This window comes from Carettochelys insculpta, chromosome 9 (assembly GCF_033958435.1).
Source record: "Carettochelys insculpta isolate YL-2023 chromosome 9, ASM3395843v1, whole genome shotgun sequence".
Classification (NCBI taxonomy): Eukaryota; Metazoa; Chordata; order Testudines; family Carettochelyidae; genus Carettochelys; species Carettochelys insculpta.
In genome coordinates, this window is record NC_134145.1 from 23,730,204 (window position 1) to 23,750,436 (window position 20,233).

The 20,233-nt window shown below is 45.8% G+C and overlaps 1 protein-coding gene and 1 non-coding gene across 2 annotated transcripts in view; both read left to right on the forward strand.

Moving 5' to 3' along the window:
* Positions 1-20,233, forward strand: part of ACADM (acyl-CoA dehydrogenase medium chain) — a 39,174-nt gene that overhangs the window by 12,371 nt on the left and 6,570 nt on the right. Inside the window, exons 5-11 of the mRNA XM_075002774.1 lie at positions 2,564-2,664; positions 2,751-2,831; positions 12,649-12,779; positions 13,959-14,067; positions 16,524-16,664; positions 16,755-16,850; positions 17,411-17,659. Coding sequence (XP_074858875.1) covers positions 2,564-2,664; positions 2,751-2,831; positions 12,649-12,779; positions 13,959-14,067; positions 16,524-16,664; positions 16,755-16,850; positions 17,411-17,659 — 908 coding nt within the window. The remainder of the gene's footprint in view (positions 1-2,563; positions 2,665-2,750; positions 2,832-12,648; positions 12,780-13,958; positions 14,068-16,523; positions 16,665-16,754; positions 16,851-17,410; positions 17,660-20,233) is intronic.
* On the forward strand, positions 18,081-18,160 carry LOC142018084 (small nucleolar RNA SNORD45). The gene has a single exon (XR_012646684.1). It is a non-coding gene; the product is annotated as a small nucleolar RNA SNORD45 (small nucleolar RNA).

Below are 20,233 nucleotides of genomic sequence, written 5' to 3' on the forward strand. Positions count from 1 at the left end.
CATATGCAGAACTTCATTTCCCCCCTGTGGCAACTTTGAAGTGTCAAAATTTTGAGGAGCAAAGGGACTTTGAAGTACCCCAGGCACTTTGCAGTAGTGGCACATTAGGCACAGCACACGCGAGCCAGCACTGCGAAGTTTAATACTTTGAAGTTGCCGCGGGGGCGAATTAGCTTAATGAAGTGCTGCATATGCAGTGCAGCACTTCATTAATAATCTCCTGACACCCTGCTTACCATGCTCCCTTCGAAGTAGGGAGCCAGTGTAGACGCAGCCCTTTTGTTTTGGATATTTTTGTCGTTTTGTTCTAGAAACTCCTTCTCTACCTCTTCTTCCTGTTGTAGTGATTCTAGACTCCTACCATGACTCTTTCTCTCCTTTTATCTTTATCTCCTTCCAGGATATCAGAGCACTATACACTTGAACCTCTTTTATTTGGCAACCCTGGGAAACAGGTTATGCTGGATTATGGAATTTTCCAAGCCATGGAGGGTTCTGCAGGGTCAGAGTGTGAGGAGAGGGGGCATCAGGGAAAAACCCTCCATACCACGTCTTTGCTGCACTGCTTTTTCCCCAGCTGGGAAGGAGTGGGTGTGGCAGGCAATGCCATTTCCTCCTTCCCCTGCCAGGGTCCAAACCACAGCCCAGGGGACACCCAGAGTATGGAGGGGCTAGTGTGTCTACATGTTATAATTTAATTCCTACCAAATTCGCAGTCATGCAAAACACTTCATGAACTGTGAAATCTGGTATCCTCCTGCCTTTTGCATGCTTTTACCCTATGCAATATCGATGTCACAACATTTGTCAGTTTGGGGGTTCTGACCCACAAAAAGGAGTTGCAGGGGGATCACAAAGTTACTTTAGGAAGTTCACTGTATTGCCACCTTTACTTCTGTGCTGCCTTCAGATCTGGGCAACTGGAGAGTGGTGGTTGTACTGTTGGCTGAATGCACCTCTCTGAAGGCACCACCCCACCAGGAGCAGTGCAGAAATAAGGGTGGCAATAGCATATCCATGTCACCCTTATTTCTCTACTGCTGTTTTCAGAGCTGGGTGGCCACAGAGGGCTGCTATTGGCAATAGCTCTGCCTTCAAAGCTGGATGCCTGGCCAGCAGTGATGCTTTCCAGCTGCCCAGCAGCTGAGCAGAGGTAAGGGTAGCAATACCCTACAATTAACAACATCATGAAATTTCAGATTTAAATATTTGAAATAAAGAACTTTATGGTTTAAAAGTCATATGACTGACCAAAATGGACTATGAATTTGGTAGGGACCTATGTAGAGTGTAATACTTCCTCCCTTTATTGCCTTCCTGACCAAACTATACCACTCTCTACCAATACTCCAGTTATGAGACTTACCTTGCCAAGTTAATCTTTAGTGCCTGTTTAGTCATAATATAGTTTATGTACTAATATTTTCAGTTCCTCATGTTTTATTTCCCATACTTATTGCATTTATGTATAGAAATATAAGATGTTGAACAGTCCCCCCTCTGATTTCTCTATTACTACTACTATGACCTGATTGTATTTTCCATATCCTAGCACCCTCAAACACCAGCTATTCTTTTAAGATTGCCTTCTTTATGTCTTTCTGTGGGCTTTGGTCACCTCTCCCTTTCTCAATCTATTTTAAAGTTCTCCTCACTAGATGATGTTCTTCCCATTTCATATCAGGTGAACCTGATCTCCTCCCTATGGATTCTATTGTAGGGTGATTTAAAAGATGTCACATAGTTAACTTCAAATGTCTTTTTTTTTAAACTAGGGTATTTTTGAAGGAATCTCACTACAGTGTCTAAATATGATATAGAATTAATGAAGAATAATTGTTGTAGACATAAATTTTTTGCTGGCCTCTAGTCTAATAACAATGCCGTGCAATCACAGAAAAAGGCACTAACCTCTGCTGGCTTTAAAGGACTACTCAGGCTGACTAGAAACTAGAGGTTGACTGAGACCTGTGGTTTAGGACCAGATCCTGTGCTGTGGCTGGCATCTACTTAGTGCAGTAGGGGAAACGTTAGGGAGCTGATTGTTATTCCCCAATTTCTCTGTCTGTTGGCCTATGCTCTCATACAAGTTAGAGCGGCTTAAGGGCTTCCCAGAAGGACCATTCACCAGTTGGAGACTATTTCGATAATATACTTTACATTTGTGCCAGAAGCACTAAGGTGTAGGAGTCCACCCTTTTCTTGACCCAGGAGAATTCTTGGCTGGCCAGATAACAGCTAGAATCTGGAGGCATAAAAGGTCCAATAGAGGCAGGGTTTGGGGGAAGAATATTGACAACAAAAATACTTTTCATGCAAACACACTTTTTGTCTCAGTTCATTGTAACTTGCCAAGAAGATCACTTTCACAAACCCTGGAGTTGTGAAATTTTATTTTTAAAATAGTCATAGTTATTGGACAAAACTCTCAATTGTCAGATAAAATGTAAATGCAGCCATATCCAAGGGAATATGTTTTTGATATTTCCTTGAATTTGTCTTTATAAAGAATCGTTGACATACTGTGTAAATTATTTTTGGTAAATAAATGATTTAACTGTAGGTGGACTTGGCCTTGGTGTTTTTGAAGCGTGCCTTATTACAGAAGAATTAGCTTATGGATGTACAGGGGTCCAAACTGCTATTGAGGCGAATTCCTTGGGAGTAAGTTGCATCTTTTTTTTCTGTTTTTGGCTAGAGTTAAAATAATGAACAGAATTTTATAAAAAATAATGTGTCTTCATTTGTAGCAAATGCCAGTCATCATTGCAGGAAATGAGCAACAGCAGAAGAAGTATTTGGGGAGATTGACAGAGGAACCACTAATGTGTGTAAGTATAGTGGATACTTTGTGGAATGTTCATAACATCTTATTTTGCATACTTTGGAAGAAAGTGTGAAGGGATATGTACTTAATCCAAATAGGTATTTTACTATAAGTAGACCTTACAACTTACTATACAATGAGAGATAACAAGTGGAATACATTCAGTTAGCGAATGCAAGTTGTTACCTGGAGAACAGTTACCCAGGAATCCTAGAGTAACCATCACAAATACCTTTAGTTGGGTCATATTTTTTTCTTTTCTAAAATCTGCCTCCTGTTCTTGAAAGAAAAAAGTTATCAAAACAATCTGAAATAGTATAAACTTGCAGTAGCTGCTGTGTCTAGAAGATGGTGAGGACTCAGATGTTTGCTTCAATAAAGGCTGCATTGCTAAGCAGCCAGAAATAGAGCTTCATTGTTGTACCTGATGGCCTGATAATAGTCTTTTCCTAATGTGAACACATTGATGATAAGTATACAGTCAATGTTCGTAACTTCCGGTACAAAAATTATACGTGCGTAGAAATAGGACAAATGCAATCAGTAAAATGTAACCTTTCCAATGACATGTTACAAAAAATATTTGCATATGTCATATTCTAGTATATCATATTCCCATAAAGAATATGGAATCTCCCGTCACAGCACCTATAAGGGAGGAAGTCTCAAATTTGCTTGTAGAGAATGGAATATGAGATGAATGTTTTAATGTGTTTTTTGCTGGGTGTTATGTACTTGACAACTTGTGTTTATGTGAACGGTTCGCACCTGGGCCCGGGTGGCCGAGCGGCTAGGCCCCCTGGCCAGGGTCTGTTGTGTGGGTCTGCAGCCCCCACCCAAGCATCTGTGGGTTGAGTTTGGGTGCGGCCCCAAGAATCTAGTTCCCCCTTTTGGCAGGAGAGGGGTTCCCTGGGGAGGGGCTCCCTGCTCCCCTCAGTACCTGAGGGAGGGTCCTGGGCTGCGCCCTCCGGTGGCTAACTGTGTAACAGCTCTGGCCTGGGGCCTCCTGCCTCAGAGCCTGCTCCTGCCTCTTCACTGGTCAGCCCCAAACTGAGCTGGCTTCCCTCCCTTTATACCCCTCCAGGCCTGACACTGGGCACAGGTGAACCGGGGTGGGGCTGATTGAGCTAACAGGCCTTGTTTAACCCCTGCCTTGCCTGGCCTCCCTCACACTCCTACACATCCCCCCTCTCAAGACCCCCATAAGGGTCTGCCCTCCCCCAACTGTGTTCGTTCTCCCTGGGGAAAAAAGTCCGCATTTGCATGATCCTTCCCTGCATGATGCTGGATCTGGAAGGAGAAGGGTGGGAGGGAGAGGTACCACCTCATGATTCTGAGGTACCACCTCGTGATTCTGGGGTTTGTCTCTTTTATCGCCTGTAGCCAGCACAGGGGGATGTGGTTGGTGACGAGGGTAAAGTGTCTGCCCAGGAGGTAGTATCGGAGTGAGTCTATGGCCCATTTGACTGCTAGGGCCTCTTTCTCTATTACTGAGTAGGCCTTTTCCCTTGGGAAGAGCTTACGGTTGATATAAAGAATCGGGTGCGCCTCCCCTCCCACAATTTGGGAGAGCACCACTCCCACCCTGACATCTGAGGCATCCATTTGTAGCAGGAACTCCTACAGGTCCAGTTCCCGGCACAGCTGAGTCTTTAGGGCCTGGAAAGCTTGCTCACAAGCTGGGGTCCATGGGACGTGGTTTGGGACCTCTTCCCTGAGGAGGTCGGTAAGAGGGGGTGTGATGGAGGAGAAGCCTGGGATGAAGCGGCAGTAATACCCTGCTAACCCCGGGAACTGGCGCACCTGTCTCTTTGAGGATGGAGGGGCCTACTGCTGGAGGGCTTGGACATTCCCCACTAGGGGGTGTACCATGCCCTTTCCCAAGGTGTACCCTAAGTAGGTGGTCTCATCCCTTCCGAGGCAGCATTTTGCTGGATTCGCCATCAGGCCTGCTTCCCAGAGGGACTGCAATATGACAGACATGTTGTAGGTGGGTTTGCCAATCGTGGCTATAGATCACTATATTGTCCAATTATGCTGTGGTGTATTGGCTATGGGGACATAGAAGCTTGTCCATTAGGTGCTGGAATGTAGCTGGGGCACCGTGCAGCCCGAACGGCATGGTTCGGAACTGGAAGTGTCCAAAGGGAGTGGAGAAAGCTGTCTTCCCCTTGGACTCAGGTGTGAGGGGGATTTGCCAATAGCCCTTTGTTAAGTCGAGGGTAGTGATGTATTTGATTTCCCCAAGCCGATCAAGCAACTCATCTCCCCGGGCCATTGGGTAGGCATCGAATTTGGATATGGCATTGAACTTCCAGAGGTCGATGCAGAACTGCGTGCTCCTATCCGGTGTGGGTACTAGGACTATTGGGCTTTTCTATTCGCTGAAAGATTCCTTGATTACCCCCAGAGCTAGCATTAACTGCAGTTCTTGCTTGACCACCTCCCTCAACTTCTGGGGAAGGGGTCGAAGCGTTTGTTGGACCTTAACGCCAGGTTCGGTCTGGATATGGTGGACAGCCAGGTGAGTTCGACCGGGTTTTGTTGAAAAGACCAAGGAAAAGTCGGCCACTAACTTCTGGGCCTAAAGTCTCTGCTCCGGGGTAAGGTTGGGCCCAATTTGTACCTCTGCAGTGTTTGCCACCTCCTCTGCCTGGGACCCCAATTCTGGGCCTGGTGGGTAGGGTGTGATTAGTAGCCCTTCCTGGGCCTTCCAGGGCTTTAAGAGATTTACGTGGGAGATCTGCCACCCCTTACGCTTATCCGGCTGGTCAGCCTCATAGTTCACTGGGCACACTTGCCAGACGATCTCGTAAGGGCCCTGCCAGCGGGCAAGGAGCTTAGAGTCAGTAGTTGGCAGTAGCAGTAGCACTCGATCCCCCGGCTGAAACTCCCGGAGTCTGGCCTGTTTGTTGTAAGTTGCCTTCTGGGCCTGCTGTGCTTGGAGGAGGTTCTCTTGGGCAAATGTCCCTAGAGCTTCATGCCTCTCACATAGGTTGAGTACATATTGGACCACGTTATTGCTTTGGGAGGGCTGTTCCTCCCACATCTCTCTTACTAGGTTCAGAATCCCCTGTGGCTGCCTCCCATGCAGGAGTTCAAAGGGTGAAAACCCTGTGGAAGCCTTGGGTACCTCCTGAGCTGCAAACATGGGGGTGGGGAGGAGCTGGTCCCAGTGACGTGCATCTGTCAGCACGAACTTGCTGAGCGTGGCCTTCAAGTTCCAATTAAAGCGTTCTACTAGTCCATTGGTCTAGGGATGGTAGACGGATGGTCGGAGGGTCTTGATCTTTAGCAGCTGGCAATGTTGTTGCACCGTTTGGGACATAAAGTTTGTCCCTTGATCTGTTAGGATCTCCCGTGGGACCCTGACCTGAGCGAAGATATTCATGAGCTCAGTTGCCACCCTCTTGGCACTCATGGAGCATAGTGGCACTGTTTCCGGATACCGAGTTGCATAATCAATAACAATGAGGATGAACCGGTATCCAGCGGCACTCTTCTCCAGGGGGCCGACTATATTGACGCCAGTCCACTCAAGGGATCATACTCATGAGTGGGAGGGGAACTAATGGGGCCTTCTCCACAGACCGAGGGTCTGTGAGCTGGCACTCTGGGCAGGAGGCACAGAAGTCTGCAACCTCTCTGTGGATGCCAGGCCAAAAGAAGCGAGCCGGGATCTGGGCCAGGTCTTGTCTCTCCCCAGGTGTCTTGCCATGGGGATGGTGTGGGCAAGCCACATGACCTCTCTCTGATGGTGCACCTCTCCGGTCTGTGGGTTCTTCTCCACACGGTAGAGACTATCTCCCTGGATTTCAATATGGGGGAACTGTCCCCCTGGATGAGCTCTGGTGGCCTACCTATTCACTACTGCCACCTGATCGTATGCTCGGCTCAGCATCTCATCCGCCTGCTGCTCCCCCACAAATTCCGAGGGCAGAGTGAAGACTGCAGATTCAGGCAGTGGGGGTGGCTATCCCAGGGAAGTCCCTTCCCCTGTGTCCGCCACCTCCCCTACTCCAGCCAGATTTGCAGCCCTGCCTTTCTCTTGCTCAATGGCTGGGGTTGCCGCTCCCTAGCTGAAGGCTTCCCAAGTCCTGCTAGTAGTTCATGAAAATGTCCCCAGTCTCTACCCAGTGTTACCAGATGGGCAAGAGCTGGGGCCAGGCCAACCATCACTGGTTCTTCGTGTCTTCTCACCCGTAGGGTCACCCAGGTACAGGGATAGGCCTTCACATCCCAGTGGACACACTGCTGCCTGATGGCGCCTTGGGGAGGCCCTGCATCAGGCACAAGCGGTTGCCGAACCAGACTCTGGGGAAACCCTGAGTCAATCAGCCCAATTGCCTCTGTCCCACTGACAATCACCAGGACAGTCAGTTTACCAAGGCCTTGGGGGTGCGCCTGTGTTTGTGTGGTCCAGAGCTTCCCAAAGTTACACTCCATGTATGGGCAGTCTCGGGACCAGTGCGCATTGCCCCCGATATGTGAAACAGGAGTCTTGGTCCGGGGTGGCCTTGGGGGGGTCTCCTCGAGGGGCCTGTGGCAGGGATGGATGTGGAACCAGATCTCCCGGCTGGGGCGTGAGTGAGGTCGCTGTTACCTTGTCCAAGAGGTGGCTGGGTTCCCTATGGGATAGATGATGGGTTGGCTCAGGGCCCAGGGGTTGAAACCCAAGGTTAGCCCAGTACCTGAGTCTTCTGTGGCCCAGGAAGGAGCGGCAGATGCCAGGGCCCACCCCGGCCTTGTGACTCATGACCCCCCTCCATCCCTTGTGCCGGGGTGCCTCTGCCTGACCTGGGGGCTACAGTAGGAGTTATCCCCAGGGACTTGGCCACTAGATAATTCTCCATCAACTGGATGGCTGCTGTCATATTTTCCAGACGGTTCTTCGTCAGCCACTCCCTTCCCCCAGAGGGCAGAATCTGGGTGAACTGTTCCAGCAGGACCTGCTCGGCTACCTGCACCCCGGACTTTGTTTTGGCCTTCAGCCACCTCCAGCAGGTGTCCCGCAGCTTCTGGGTGATGAGGCGGGGTCGGGCTCCCGGGGCCTGTACTTCACCATGGAAGCGCTGGCAGGAAGTCTCTTCCGAGATATCCAGAGCACCTAGGATTGCTGCCTTGACCTGGGCATAGTCCTGGGCAGCTACCGCATCCAGTGCCCTATAGGCAGTCTGGGCAACCCCCGGCAAGTAGGGTGCCACGATGGTCACCCACTGCCTGCGGGCCCACTGGGCTACAGTGGCCACACACTCAAAGGTCTCCAAGAATGCCTCTGGGTCGTCTTCTGGGCCCATCTTTGCAAGTTTGATTGGTGCCGGTGCCGCCGACCCGTTCGGGATTGTATCAGGGAAGTTACCTGCTACATCAGCTGTTGTTGGTGGGTTGCTAATTCCTCAGTTAGTTGCTGCTGCTGCTGCCTGGCCTGTTGCTCCACCATCCACTTCATCAGAGGCTCCATTGCTTCAGTGGTTCACACTTGCTGGGTCTATGGCTGGCACAGTAGGATGGCCCTTCCAAACAGTTCGCACCTGGGCCCTGGTGGCCTAGTGGCTAGGCCCCCAGCCAGGGCCTGTTGGGTGGTTCTGCAGCCCTCACCCAAGCATCTATGAGTTGAGTTTGGGGTGTGGCCCCGAGAATCTAGTTCCCCCTTTTGGTGGAAGAGGGGTTCCCTGGGGAGGGGCTCCCTGCTCCCCTCAGTACCTGGGGAATGGTCTTGGGCTGCGTCCTCTGGTGGCTAACCATGTGGAAGCTGTGGCCTTTGGCCTCCCGTCTCAAAGCCTACTCCTGCCTCTTGGGTGGTCAGCCCCAAACTGAGCTGACTTCCCTCCCTTTATACCTCTCCAGGCCTGACACTGGGCACAGGTGAACCGGGGTGGGGCTGATTGGGCTAACAGGCCTTGTTTAACCCCTGCCTTGCCTGGCCTCCCTCTCACCCTCCTACAGGTTATTTGTAATGGTAGGCTGAGCAGTTACTTTTTTTGTTAAGAAGTATGAGTGCCATTTCAATCAATGCTATTTCTGTTGCTAATATATGGAAGGTTGGAAGACAGTATTTCTTTAATAGCTAAACTAGGATATGCCCCATTGGCCATGTCTACACTAGCCCCAAACTTCGAAATGGCCACGCAAATGGCCATGTTGAAGTTTGCTAATGAAGCACTGAAATGCATATTCAGCGCTTCATTAGCATGCGGGTGGCTGCGGCACTTCGAAATTGACATGCCTCGCCGCTGCGTGGCTCGTCCCGACGGGGCTCCTTTTCGAAAGGAACCCGCCTACTTCGAAGTCCCCTTATTCCCATGAGCTCATGGGAATAAGGGGACTTCGAAGTAGGCGGGGTCCTTTCGAAAAGGAGACCCGTCAGGCGAGGCGCGTCAATTTCGAAGTGCTGCAGCCGCCCGTGTGCTAATGAAGCGCTGAATATGCATTTCAGCACTTCATTAGCAAACTTCGAAATGGCCATTTGCGTGGCCATTTTGAAGTTTGGGGCTAGTGTAGACGTAGCCATTGTGACACAGAGGTTCATTTGTGCTTCACTTGTCAGGCCTGATGTACCTAACATCACTTCCTCATTCATTTCAGGAAGAAGGCTTCTTTCAAAAATGGATTTTTTCCAAAGGATCCCTATCTACATGGCTGTTTTTGCTTTCGGAAAAGTCTCTTCCAGAAATGTGATTGCGTGAGAAACTATGCAAATGAAGAGTGAGATTAGTAAATCAGTATTTCATTTGCATTTTCCATCTCCCTCATTCACATTCCCCCTCCGAAAGGGGAATGCTGTGTAGGCGCAGCCAAAGTGTTTGAACTTTGAAAGATATAAGCCAAAAAAGGAGCATCTTTGGCACCCATCACTAGATAGACATAAGGGAACAGAGGTCTTTCTTGCAAGCTGAGGAAAATGTGCTTCTCAGTGAAGGCGGGGGCTGTAGGGTTGAAGTCCCTGGTAACTGAATTTAGATGAGAATCCTGATTAGACAAATATTTTTCAGCTGGGAAGACAAGAGAAGCCAACCCATTTTGGGAGAGACTGGGAAAAAAGAAAGGTTGGTGAGAAACTGTTTTCAGCAAATTGGCTATGTCTACACTTGCCCTGAATGTCGAAGGGGCATGGTAATCAGGGAGTAAAGGCACTTTGAAGTGCCCGCAGCTACGTGGCATGTTGCCATGGGGGAGAATTAGCCTAACGTGGTGCTGCATGTGCATTGCAGAACTTCATTAGTAATCTCCCATCAACCTGATTACCATGCTCCCTTCAAAGTTCAGAGCAAGTGTAGACACAGCCATCCTGTACCTTGATAGACTAAGTTTTAGATTTTTAGATTTGCTTGTAATCCTTTATAATATTGTTCTTTCTTGGCACCTGTTATCCAATGCCCTATTGTAACTAAATTTGCTTTATTTTTACTATAAACCACCACAATGCTGTGTTTAAAAGGAAGGGTATATTTGCCCCAGTTTAGTTAATAAGCTGTGATGTGCTTATGTGAAATAATAAGAGACATAATAAGGTTTGTCTGTCTAAACTGCGCAGGAGAGGGCTGGATATTAGAGCACACAGTTTAGGGAATAATGGGGAGAGATTGTGTTGTGGTCACTCTGAAAGTAGTAATTATATCTGATAAAAAGCCAAGTAGGGTGGCTGGTGTGTTGCACGCAGGCTGGTAGGGTCAGAGTTGTAGAACCAGAGCTACATATCTAAGTAGGCCATCAGAGTGGAACATGCATGTTGTTGCCGACTGTGAATGTCATGACTTGGAATTAAGTAGCAAAGCATTTGGAGCACCCTGGGTTACAGAACAGGTGGTTACTTAACCCTCACTAGTCTGGATTGCATCTTGAACCTTTTGACACTTACACAATCTATTTTTTTGTACTCCTTAGAAGAATTACCAACACTGGACTAAGTTCTCCTCTGTGACACACTGGTATCAAATAAGGAGCTTGCACTCTTCAAAACTATACTAGTACTAGTGTCTGAATTTCTCTGTACTGTAAAGGGCTGTGTCTACACTTCCATTCCTCTTTTGAAAGAGGCATGCAAATGAGGGAAATTGAAAATGCAAATGAGATGCATATTTACACATGTGGCACATCATTTGCATATTCCTCTTTCAAAAGAAGAAAAGCTGTGTAGACGCGGCTCTTTCGAAGGTAAACCCCATCTTTGGGGTCCAACCCCCTGCTCAAAGCAGGATGAACCCCAACTAAATCTTTCCAGTTGGGGCTTTGTCAGGCCTGGCTTAAAAAAAATCTGTAAGGATAGAGATTCCACCACCTCCCTAGGCAACACATTCCAGTGCTTCACCACCCTCCCAGTGATGTATTTTTTCCTAATATCCAACCTAGACCTTCCACACTACAACTTGAGACCATTGCTTCTTGTTCTGTCGTGAGCTTGGGGTGGGTTAGGGCGCTGGGCGGGGGCAGGGGTGGAGTTAAGCCAGAGCTGTGTGTGGATAGTGAGCTGGACCCAGGGAGTTTGAACCAGGGCTGCGCAAGGGGGGTTTGAACCAGGGTGGTGGCGGGCAGGGGATTGTTGAACCAGAGCCGCGTGTGGGGGGTTTGAACTGGGGAGGGAGGATGGAACTGGAGTCGCGTGGGGAGGTTTTGACCTGGGGTGGGAGAATGGAACCACGGCCGCACATGAGGGGTTTGAACCAGGGAGGGGAGAGGGTTGAACTGGGGCGGGAGGATGATACCAGGGCTGTATGGGGGTGGTGGTGGGGTGTGTGTTAAACCAGGGTGGCGGGGGCATGAGCCAGAGCCACGCGCGATGTATGGTGAGCCAGCAGGGGGGTTAATTGGGGCCGGGGAGGTTGAGCCAGACTTGCGCCTGAGGGGTGGTGAGCTAGAGCCAGAGGTGGGGGTGAGGAGTGAGCAGGAGCTATGTGCAGGTGGTGAGCGGAGGTGGAGGTGGAGGCAGGGGGAGCGCTGAGCTGGGGCCATGCAGAGCTGGGAGGGTTGAGCCAGGGCCGTGGGGGAGCGAGTTAAGCGCAGCTGGAAATCATGCATTTCCAGGGTTTACTGTAGGAATCAGAGGTCAGCCGCGTAAGAGCGGGGTTGCATACTCTGGGTTTGCATACCCTGAGACCTTATTATAGTTGACAGCTGCTATTAAATCCGCCTCATTGTTCACTTCTGCAGATTAAATAAGACCACTTCTCTCAGCTTCTCCTCATAAGTCATGCACTCCAGCCCCCACAAACATTTTTGTTGCCTTCTGCTGGACTTCCTCCAATTCGTCCATATCCATTCTGTAGTGCAGAGCCCAAAACTGTGTGCGCTACGCGAGAATGTAGCTTCCTCGGTGCTGAACTGAGGGGGCTCATCATTTCCCTTGATCTGTTAGCAATGCTCTTACTAATGCCGCTCAATCTACCAGTAAGTCACTACTACTGTATACTGATTGAATTATTAACAGATTTTTAAATTATGGTGCATCAGGGTTATAAAAAATGGGAGACAAAAAATAAAATGGAGTTGCTACTCACATCATTTATTTTTCAAAGTGATGGGAAAGAAGTAAACTGCATGGTATGGCTTGTCAAAATTTTACATATCGTCTAGTTATTTACTCTGGAGGCTTTAACCTATTAAAAATAGCTTTTGCTTTTTATCTTTTTTGGGGGGGTGGTGTGGGGAGGGGAGGGATAAAACTTCTTTTAATTCATTTGTGGAAGCACACTGAGTGAGGGGAAAATTAAGTATGTTATAAGTAACAGCTTGGTACCGACACAGTGTGATAGTCTATGCAGTCTTCTTCATTAAATGAAGTAACATTTTTGTTATTCTTGGCCTTGCTTTTTTCCTTCTTTTAGGCCTATTGTGTAACAGAACCTGGAGCAGGCTCTGATGTGGCTGGTATAAAAACGAGAGCTGAGAAGAAAGGAGATGAATATATCATTAATGGTCAAAAGATGTGGATCACCAATGGTGGTAAAGCTAACTGGTATATTAACTGCTTTACTGTTTCAATTATTTTGTCTTTAGCCCTTCACCATTTTTTATATATACTGAATGTTTTCTCTGAGAGGAGTATTAGACTCTCTTTTATGATCCTGCTTCTAAATCTTCATGTTCATTACATTATAGAACAGAAATTTGCAATTAACAGTGTATGCTTTAGTGCCCCACAAGATCTACTAACATAGCCACCAGATAGCAAAATTACTGTTTGATAGCAGCATGATTTAAAAGCCAAACCATTCTACCTAATTTTAAAAAGAAATAAAACACAGATGACAACTTATTGCACAGTACTTAAAAGAACTTTTGTTACGGTTAAGTACTCTATCTTGATTACATGTATGGTCATAGAGACTAGTTCTTTCTTCTAGCCCTAAATACAGCTCGCAAACACTTCCCACATAGCTGGCTATAGAAATCACTTACATTTGTGTGGCATCTTAAAGAAAATACTTCTCTGGGTATTCCCAAATATAGATGATGATGCCTTGAAATCTGTAAAGATCATTTTAAAAAAAGTGTTGTTCTCTCATCCTATTCTAGTTAATACCCGGTACAGCCTGCTTCAAAGAAATCTGCTTAATGGTTCAATGTCTTTGAGGAACAATCTGATAGTATCTTTCTTCTGTCAACAATGAATACTACAGGGGGTGACTTAGTAAATCTGTTACATTTTGCTTTTAGAAATGAATTGTAACTTAGACCTAGAAGAATAAAATTAATTCCTCTCCTGCGGTCATAGGTTACTTCTAAAGGTTTTCACACAACCACTTGCTTGCTTAATCCTTGATCTTCTGTGAAATGACCAATCTCTGCATTAGATTTTTCATGCCATTTCCAAAGTTTAGAAATTAATATAATAAAAATTGACATTGCAGTATGAGCAAAGGATCCTTTGAATCATTGATTTGTCTTGTGTAATTTTATGGCAGTTAGTTACCATGGTGTTGGGCTTACTGGAAGTGCCTCAGAAGAAATATTTCTAATTTAAAGTAGGCTGTCTGTTGTTCATATCCTCTACCCAAAGAAAAGAACTTAATGCCTCCTTTTTAGAATCTCTTGATATGGTTAATACTATATGGCAGCATCTATCTTTAAAAAATTGTCTGTTCACCTTTTAATCCTTTAGACAAGTTCACTCAATCTACTATGTTTGCACTAGGTATTTTTTGTTAGCTCGTTCTGATCCTGATCTGAAAGCCCCTGCAAGAAAAGCCTTTACTGGATTTATTGTAGAAGCAGACAGCCCTGGAATCAAAATTGGAAGAAAGGTGGCGTATATATGCACAGATATTTATGAGTGCTAGTTGAGATACTGGAAGTTGTCACTACTCTGCTCAAAAGTAGTAGTGTTAAGAGAGAAAGTACTATTAATTGAATGGTTTTTAACGTATTACATACACAACATAACTGTGCCTAGCACAGGAATTAGTGGTGACTTACTAAGCCTACCATAATAGCAGTGCTTTCAAAAAAAAAAAAAAGAAAAGAAAAGAAAGAGAAAAGGTGCTGGAACTCCCCACAGCCCCACACCACCCCCTATAGATGCAAACTGCCCTGCCTGCCCCCAGGCATAGCCTTCTCACAGCCCCAAACTACTTCCCCAAACCCAGGATTCACTTACCTTTCCCAGGAGCTCTGCGTGCTGTTGCTCCTTCAGCGGCCGCCATCACCTCTTCACCAGGGCTGCACGGTTCCCCCTAGCTCTCTGGCTCTCCCCACTTATAGTGCAGCAGGAGCAGTTCTCAGCACTCTGCTATGCTGAAAGAATAGGACTCAATTTAATTGGTTTAATGGCTAGATTCTTCCTGCCAGCTATGAAACCAATTAAATCGAGTCCTACTCTTTCAGTGCTGCAGGCAAGGCAGGAAGCTGAAGGAATGAGCAGCAGTGGGAGCCACACAAGAGCCACATGCAGCTTGAAACCACCTAGCTGTCTTTTAAAATGGTGGTGCTGGGAAAAAAGGTGCTGGAACTCCGTTCTGGTGTATTCCACTGGAGAAAAAGCCCTGAATATTAGTATGATGAGTATTTCACATCAGTCTGAGACTTGGTCACCTATAAGATTTGCTCTTGTTTACACTGGAGTAACTTTATAAAAAACTATAGTGTTATATGTGAGAAATATATACTGAATTGCACATAAGACCTCTTTCTTGCAATCAGAGGACTTTCATTGTTTTGACTGCAAATGTGTCTCCCCTGAAGGGAAGCATGACTGGTGGGAATAACGAAGAGGTGGCTTATCTGAAAAACCCCATACCTTGAATTGTGTTTGAAGAGATTTTAACTATTGTTACAAGTAACACCTAACTACTGAAAATGAAAAATTACCTTTGTTCTATACTTACTTTTACTATTGTGTATTTGGCATAACTTCATGTTTAGTCATTTTCGTGAATCCTCTGCATGGAGCACCTGTCTTTTTGGTGTTTATGAAGCAGCACAGAAAAGGAAAAATGTGGTTAAACACCCACAAAAATTGTCAAGGAACTAGGGGAAAGGGAATGACAAGTGGGCTATTGTAGTACCTGAAACTGTTTTTAGCTTAGTGGTTTGAGCACTGGCCTGCTAAACCCAGGGTTGTGAGTTCAGTCCTTGAAGGGGCCATTTAGGGATCTGAGGCAAATAAATAATTAAAAAAAAAAAAAAAAAGGGACGGTGCTTGGTTCTGCCAAGAAGGCAGGGAATTGGACTCGATGACCTCCCAAGGTCCTTCCAGTTCTATGAGATGTGTGTGTCCATATATTTTTATTGTTTTATTTTATTTTTCCAATTTGAAGTCTTTGGTGTGAAATTCTGTATGTATTTCTTATGTATAATGTGTAACTCCAAAGTTTATCAGCCTCTTGAAATGTCCATTTAATTGGAAGAGGAACATGTGTCTCTCTTCTTTTGACTCCCAGCCATGGTTGTTATGTCACTTGAACAGCACCACTATGTGTAGCAGGTGGAACCTTGCCACAGATTAAACTTGTTTTACATTGTGGAGCAGTATCCCAGATGCTTGGAACAAGTTAGAATTGAAATTTAAATTTCTGTATTTTTCAAATAAATCCAAAATTAAAGCAACCATGTATAAAACAAACATTAATAAGAACAGTTTTGACTTTGTACTTTTTCAGTAGACTCTTTCAGAGTAAAAACAGTTTGTCAGAAATGTTTTTCAGCTAGTGCGTCAAAACCCAGAAGTGAAACTGCTTTAGAAAATGGCTGTAAGCAAGAGGTGAAACCTGCAATTTTTAATTGTGCTTAGAGAAAATGAAGGGAGTAAAGAGCATAGGGAAAAGCTAGTGATGGAGTTTTTTTTTTAAATATCATTGATTTAATAAACTCCTTGAATGTTTTTAGCGTAAGTAAAGAAATTGTTTTTGTTTATCAAATAGAAGTAACTCTTCATCTCGCCAAATGCAGTTCTGTCGAAGTTGTTTAGCTGTCTCTTGTGATTGAAATTTAATCTACCCTTGTTTTATAAACTGTATTTTTTAAAAAAAAGGCAGAAATACATACATTGGTTAATTGCAATGCAAATGGGTGTTTGTATGTGGAGTTACTCGATATGCATGTCTCCATCTTCTGTGGGTGTATCTGGTGCACTAAACTTGGAAAACTTGGTTGAAAAAATCTGTTCCATTTTTTTTTTTAAATAAAATAAAATTTTAAAAAAGCATGTCATGCCATGGAAATATTTAGTTCTGGTTACACCTTTTGTAAACTTCCTTTTCAGGAGATGAATATGGGTCAGCGCTGCTCAGATACAAGAGGTATTGTCTTTGAGGATGTGAGAGTGCCCAAAGAAAATGTTCTTAGTGCTGAGGGAGCTGGCTTTAAAATTGCTATGGAAGCTTTTGATAAAACCAGACCACCAGTAAGTAGCAGAAATAAGATAGCTTGAAACCTTTTTGTAAAAGGGGAGGATTTTGATATTTTTACTGTGTGCTGTGTTTGAACTATGCAGGTAGCAGCAGGTGCTGTTGGGCTAGCACAGAGAGCGCTGGATGAAGCTACTAAGTATGCTTTGGACAGAAAAACTTTTGGAAGACCAATAGTAGAAGTAAGTTAAACAAAAAGTTACAGTGCAGAGTTTTGTAGCACATGCTGTTGAGAGATTCTATTTTTGCAGTATTTTTCTGCCCTCGCTCTGCTTTTTAAATCTGACGGTAGAACTGAGCGCTCCATGTAAAACTATAAATAATGCTAATCAGGTACTAACTCCATGAACTTTTAAAGAATTAGTCTGTTGTAGGTCATTTGAATGCAACATGGTGGGACTGAATTACATCAACTAAATACTTCATTTTCCTTTCTTATTGGGCAGGGAGCTGCAGGGAAGAGAAGATTTGATACCAAACTTTTATTTTTGATTAAAGCAAGATAACAGAGCACATTAATAATGAACCTAAACAGTGCAGTTCAAAGCTGAATTTTGTGATTTTAATATTTAATTGCTTGGAATCATGGCAGTGAGTTTCTGCCATCCCATGGCATCTCTCTGAACAGAACTAATTCCATATATTGGTTTGTCTACAGTATTAAAGAAGCTACATTATTTCTTTTGTATTCCCTGTAGAATCCTAATAAGGCACTATTAACTTTTTATTTTAACAATCGTAGCACCAAGCAGTGTCCTTCATGCTGGCTGAAATGGCAATGAAAGTGGAACTAGCTAGATTGGCTTACCAAAGGGCTGCTTGGGAGACTGATGCTGGTCACAGAAATACTTACTTCGCATCCATTGCCAAAGCATTTGCTGGTGACATTGCAAACCAATTAGCTTCAGATGCAGTCCAGATTTTTGGAGGAAATGGATTTAATACTGAGTATCCTGTAGAAAAGCTAATGAGAGATGCCAAAATCTATCAGGTAAGTGAAACAAATAACTAAAATGTCACAATAGAGGTTGCATTGTGTCTATGAAATGAGCTAGTGGTTGGTTGCTTTTAAATTTGACTACAAAATAATATTTGCAACGTTGCATTCTCTCTCTGCCTGCCTTGCACTTTTTGTGTGCAGGCCTTGCTTTGCACATCTGGAGACAGGTTTCATTTTTTGGGTATATTGGGGAAACTGGGTAGCTTTGTGACTGGCCAAGAGGTCAGCTTCGGCCTTGCTGCACCCAAGAACCCCTCTGCCTTGTCCTCCCTCACCTCCCAAAGCACAGAACCTCCCTAATCTCCAGCACAGAATATGTTTTAGCTAAGGTTAGGCAACATGTTATAGTAGTCCTGGGCTACGCAATGTGTTAGGAAGGGGAGATACGGTATTGAGAGGTAAGTACCTTGTAGATCAATAATGATCCTTGGCATGTATTATTTGAAACCAAAGTTGATGACTAGTTAGCTCTTAGACTTACTCTGAGACCTCAGAGAGATATTGTTTGTGCCTTCAGTGTTTACAACGCTCAGTATGTGGATATTTTTATTCTGGGTCTGGCGTGTCTTTCCAAATAAGAGCCATCTTACTAAATGCTGTCTTAAGTTGGAGCATAGGAATATTGACATAGCAAGTCCACATGTAGGCTGAAACACCATTCTTAAACACGCTTTGTCCTGACCCCATGCAACATTCCCATTAAGGAGCCTGAATTAGTTTTAATCAGACACATTTCTCAGCCCAATTCAGATGACTTTTAAGCTAATAAGCAACTGTAAAGAGATGAATGTGGTAAAAGGAAGGCTCCCTTTGTTAACTCCTCATTGGCCTAGCGGGTGTCCAGTGTTGTCTTAACAAGCGCCTCAGTAATGCTGCTGTGAACGTTTAGTGGGACTCAGGTTCACAGCAAGCAGCAGCATCTGGGTAGGCACGGCAAGAGGAAGCAGAGACTGGGACCTTCCTCCATCTGTTTATTGGCTAGGATGGGTAGGAATGGTGTCCCTAGCCTCTGTTTGTCAGAGTCGGAAATGGATTACAGGAGATGGATCACTCAACGATTACCTGTTCTGTTCACTCCCTTTGAGGCATATGGCATTGGCCACTATCAGAAGACAGGATCCTGGGCTAGCTGGACCTTTGGTCTGACTCAGTGTGGCTGTTCTTAACATTTTATTTTCTTCATCTGCTAACCCAAAGTGGGGATTATTTTTGAAGCATTATGTGGACCAAGAGTGTCACTTGTTTTGCAGAAGGCAGAGGGTGCCCACTGGCCACTAATGCCCTATCCTTGTTCATGGGGTGCAGAGGTCGTATTCCTCTGTGATGTTGTTGGCAAATCAGTGACGTGAACTGTGGACACACTGCACAAGTGAGCCTTCCCCGTGTGGAGCCCTTGGAGCTACCCATGAAACTCCATCTGTCCAGCAATGCCTGGTTCTTTGTCTCCTCAAATATCAGGTGATTCCAAGGCTTATTGTGACCTTTTGCAGTGCTTGGCTACTTGCCTGATCATTTAGGCAGAATACCTGTAGGAGAATACCCATAAATTAGTGGAGCACCTGCTGCCATCAGCTTTTGAGAGAACCACTGTCCTATAAGGATGCTCTCCTAGAGCCTGCAGAGGTTCTCTGGAGCAACCTGTCTTTGGTACTGCCTACCTCAAAGCACATGGAGGAACACCTGTTTCACCCCAGTGCAGGGGTTTGAGGCCTTTTACTCCTGTCCAGCCCCAAATGCTGTTTTTGTAACTTCCTTAACAGTAGAGCCTTAAAGGAGAGAGATGGACTGGCACTACAAAGGGATGAATTTAGTGGGTAGGAAGTCCTACACCACCTCCTCCCTGCAAATGCAAATTGCAGCCCAGCAGGTATTGTACATGTACAGCTTTGTAAGTTGGACAGCTATGTCTAAGTTTGGGGACCAGCTGTCTGAAATCTCAAGAGAAGAATTTTGGATGTGTGATGGAGTTCGGGGTCCCCCAAGGTCTGCACCCCGTCTGCAGGCAGGAGTGACTCTCACTCAGCAGGACAGTGGGTTTATTAGTCGACAGGACACAGCATTGTACAGAGGAGTCAGTACAGCAGGCAGAGACAGCCAGTCAAATCCGTGTTGGGGAGAGGAGGCTCCGAGGGGCCCCCAGAGCCGGGGCCTTGCCCCCTCCTTGGTCTCGCTCGCTCTCAGCCCAGACTAACTGCTTCCCAACTCCCAGTTCCAATTCAAACCCCTCAGGCTCCATCTCCTCCTTTGTCTCCAGTACAAAGGCGTTACCTGGTCGACCAGGTTACCCTCAGCAGGAGACCCACACCCTCTGTATCCCCCACTCCATCACAGGATGTTTATCAGTGATGGCTGTTCAGTGGCTGAGGCATCATAGAACACTAGAACTGGAAGGGATCTCAAGAGGTCATCGAGTCCAGTTCCCTGCCCTCTTGGCAGTCATTGCAGTCCACGCTGGATGTCAGGGACACTTCATCCAGAGTTGTGGTCTCATAATAACCATGTCCTGGCTGCAGAATTCAGGCATTACTCCTGACATTCAACAGGCCATAGCGGATTTGTCTTTCA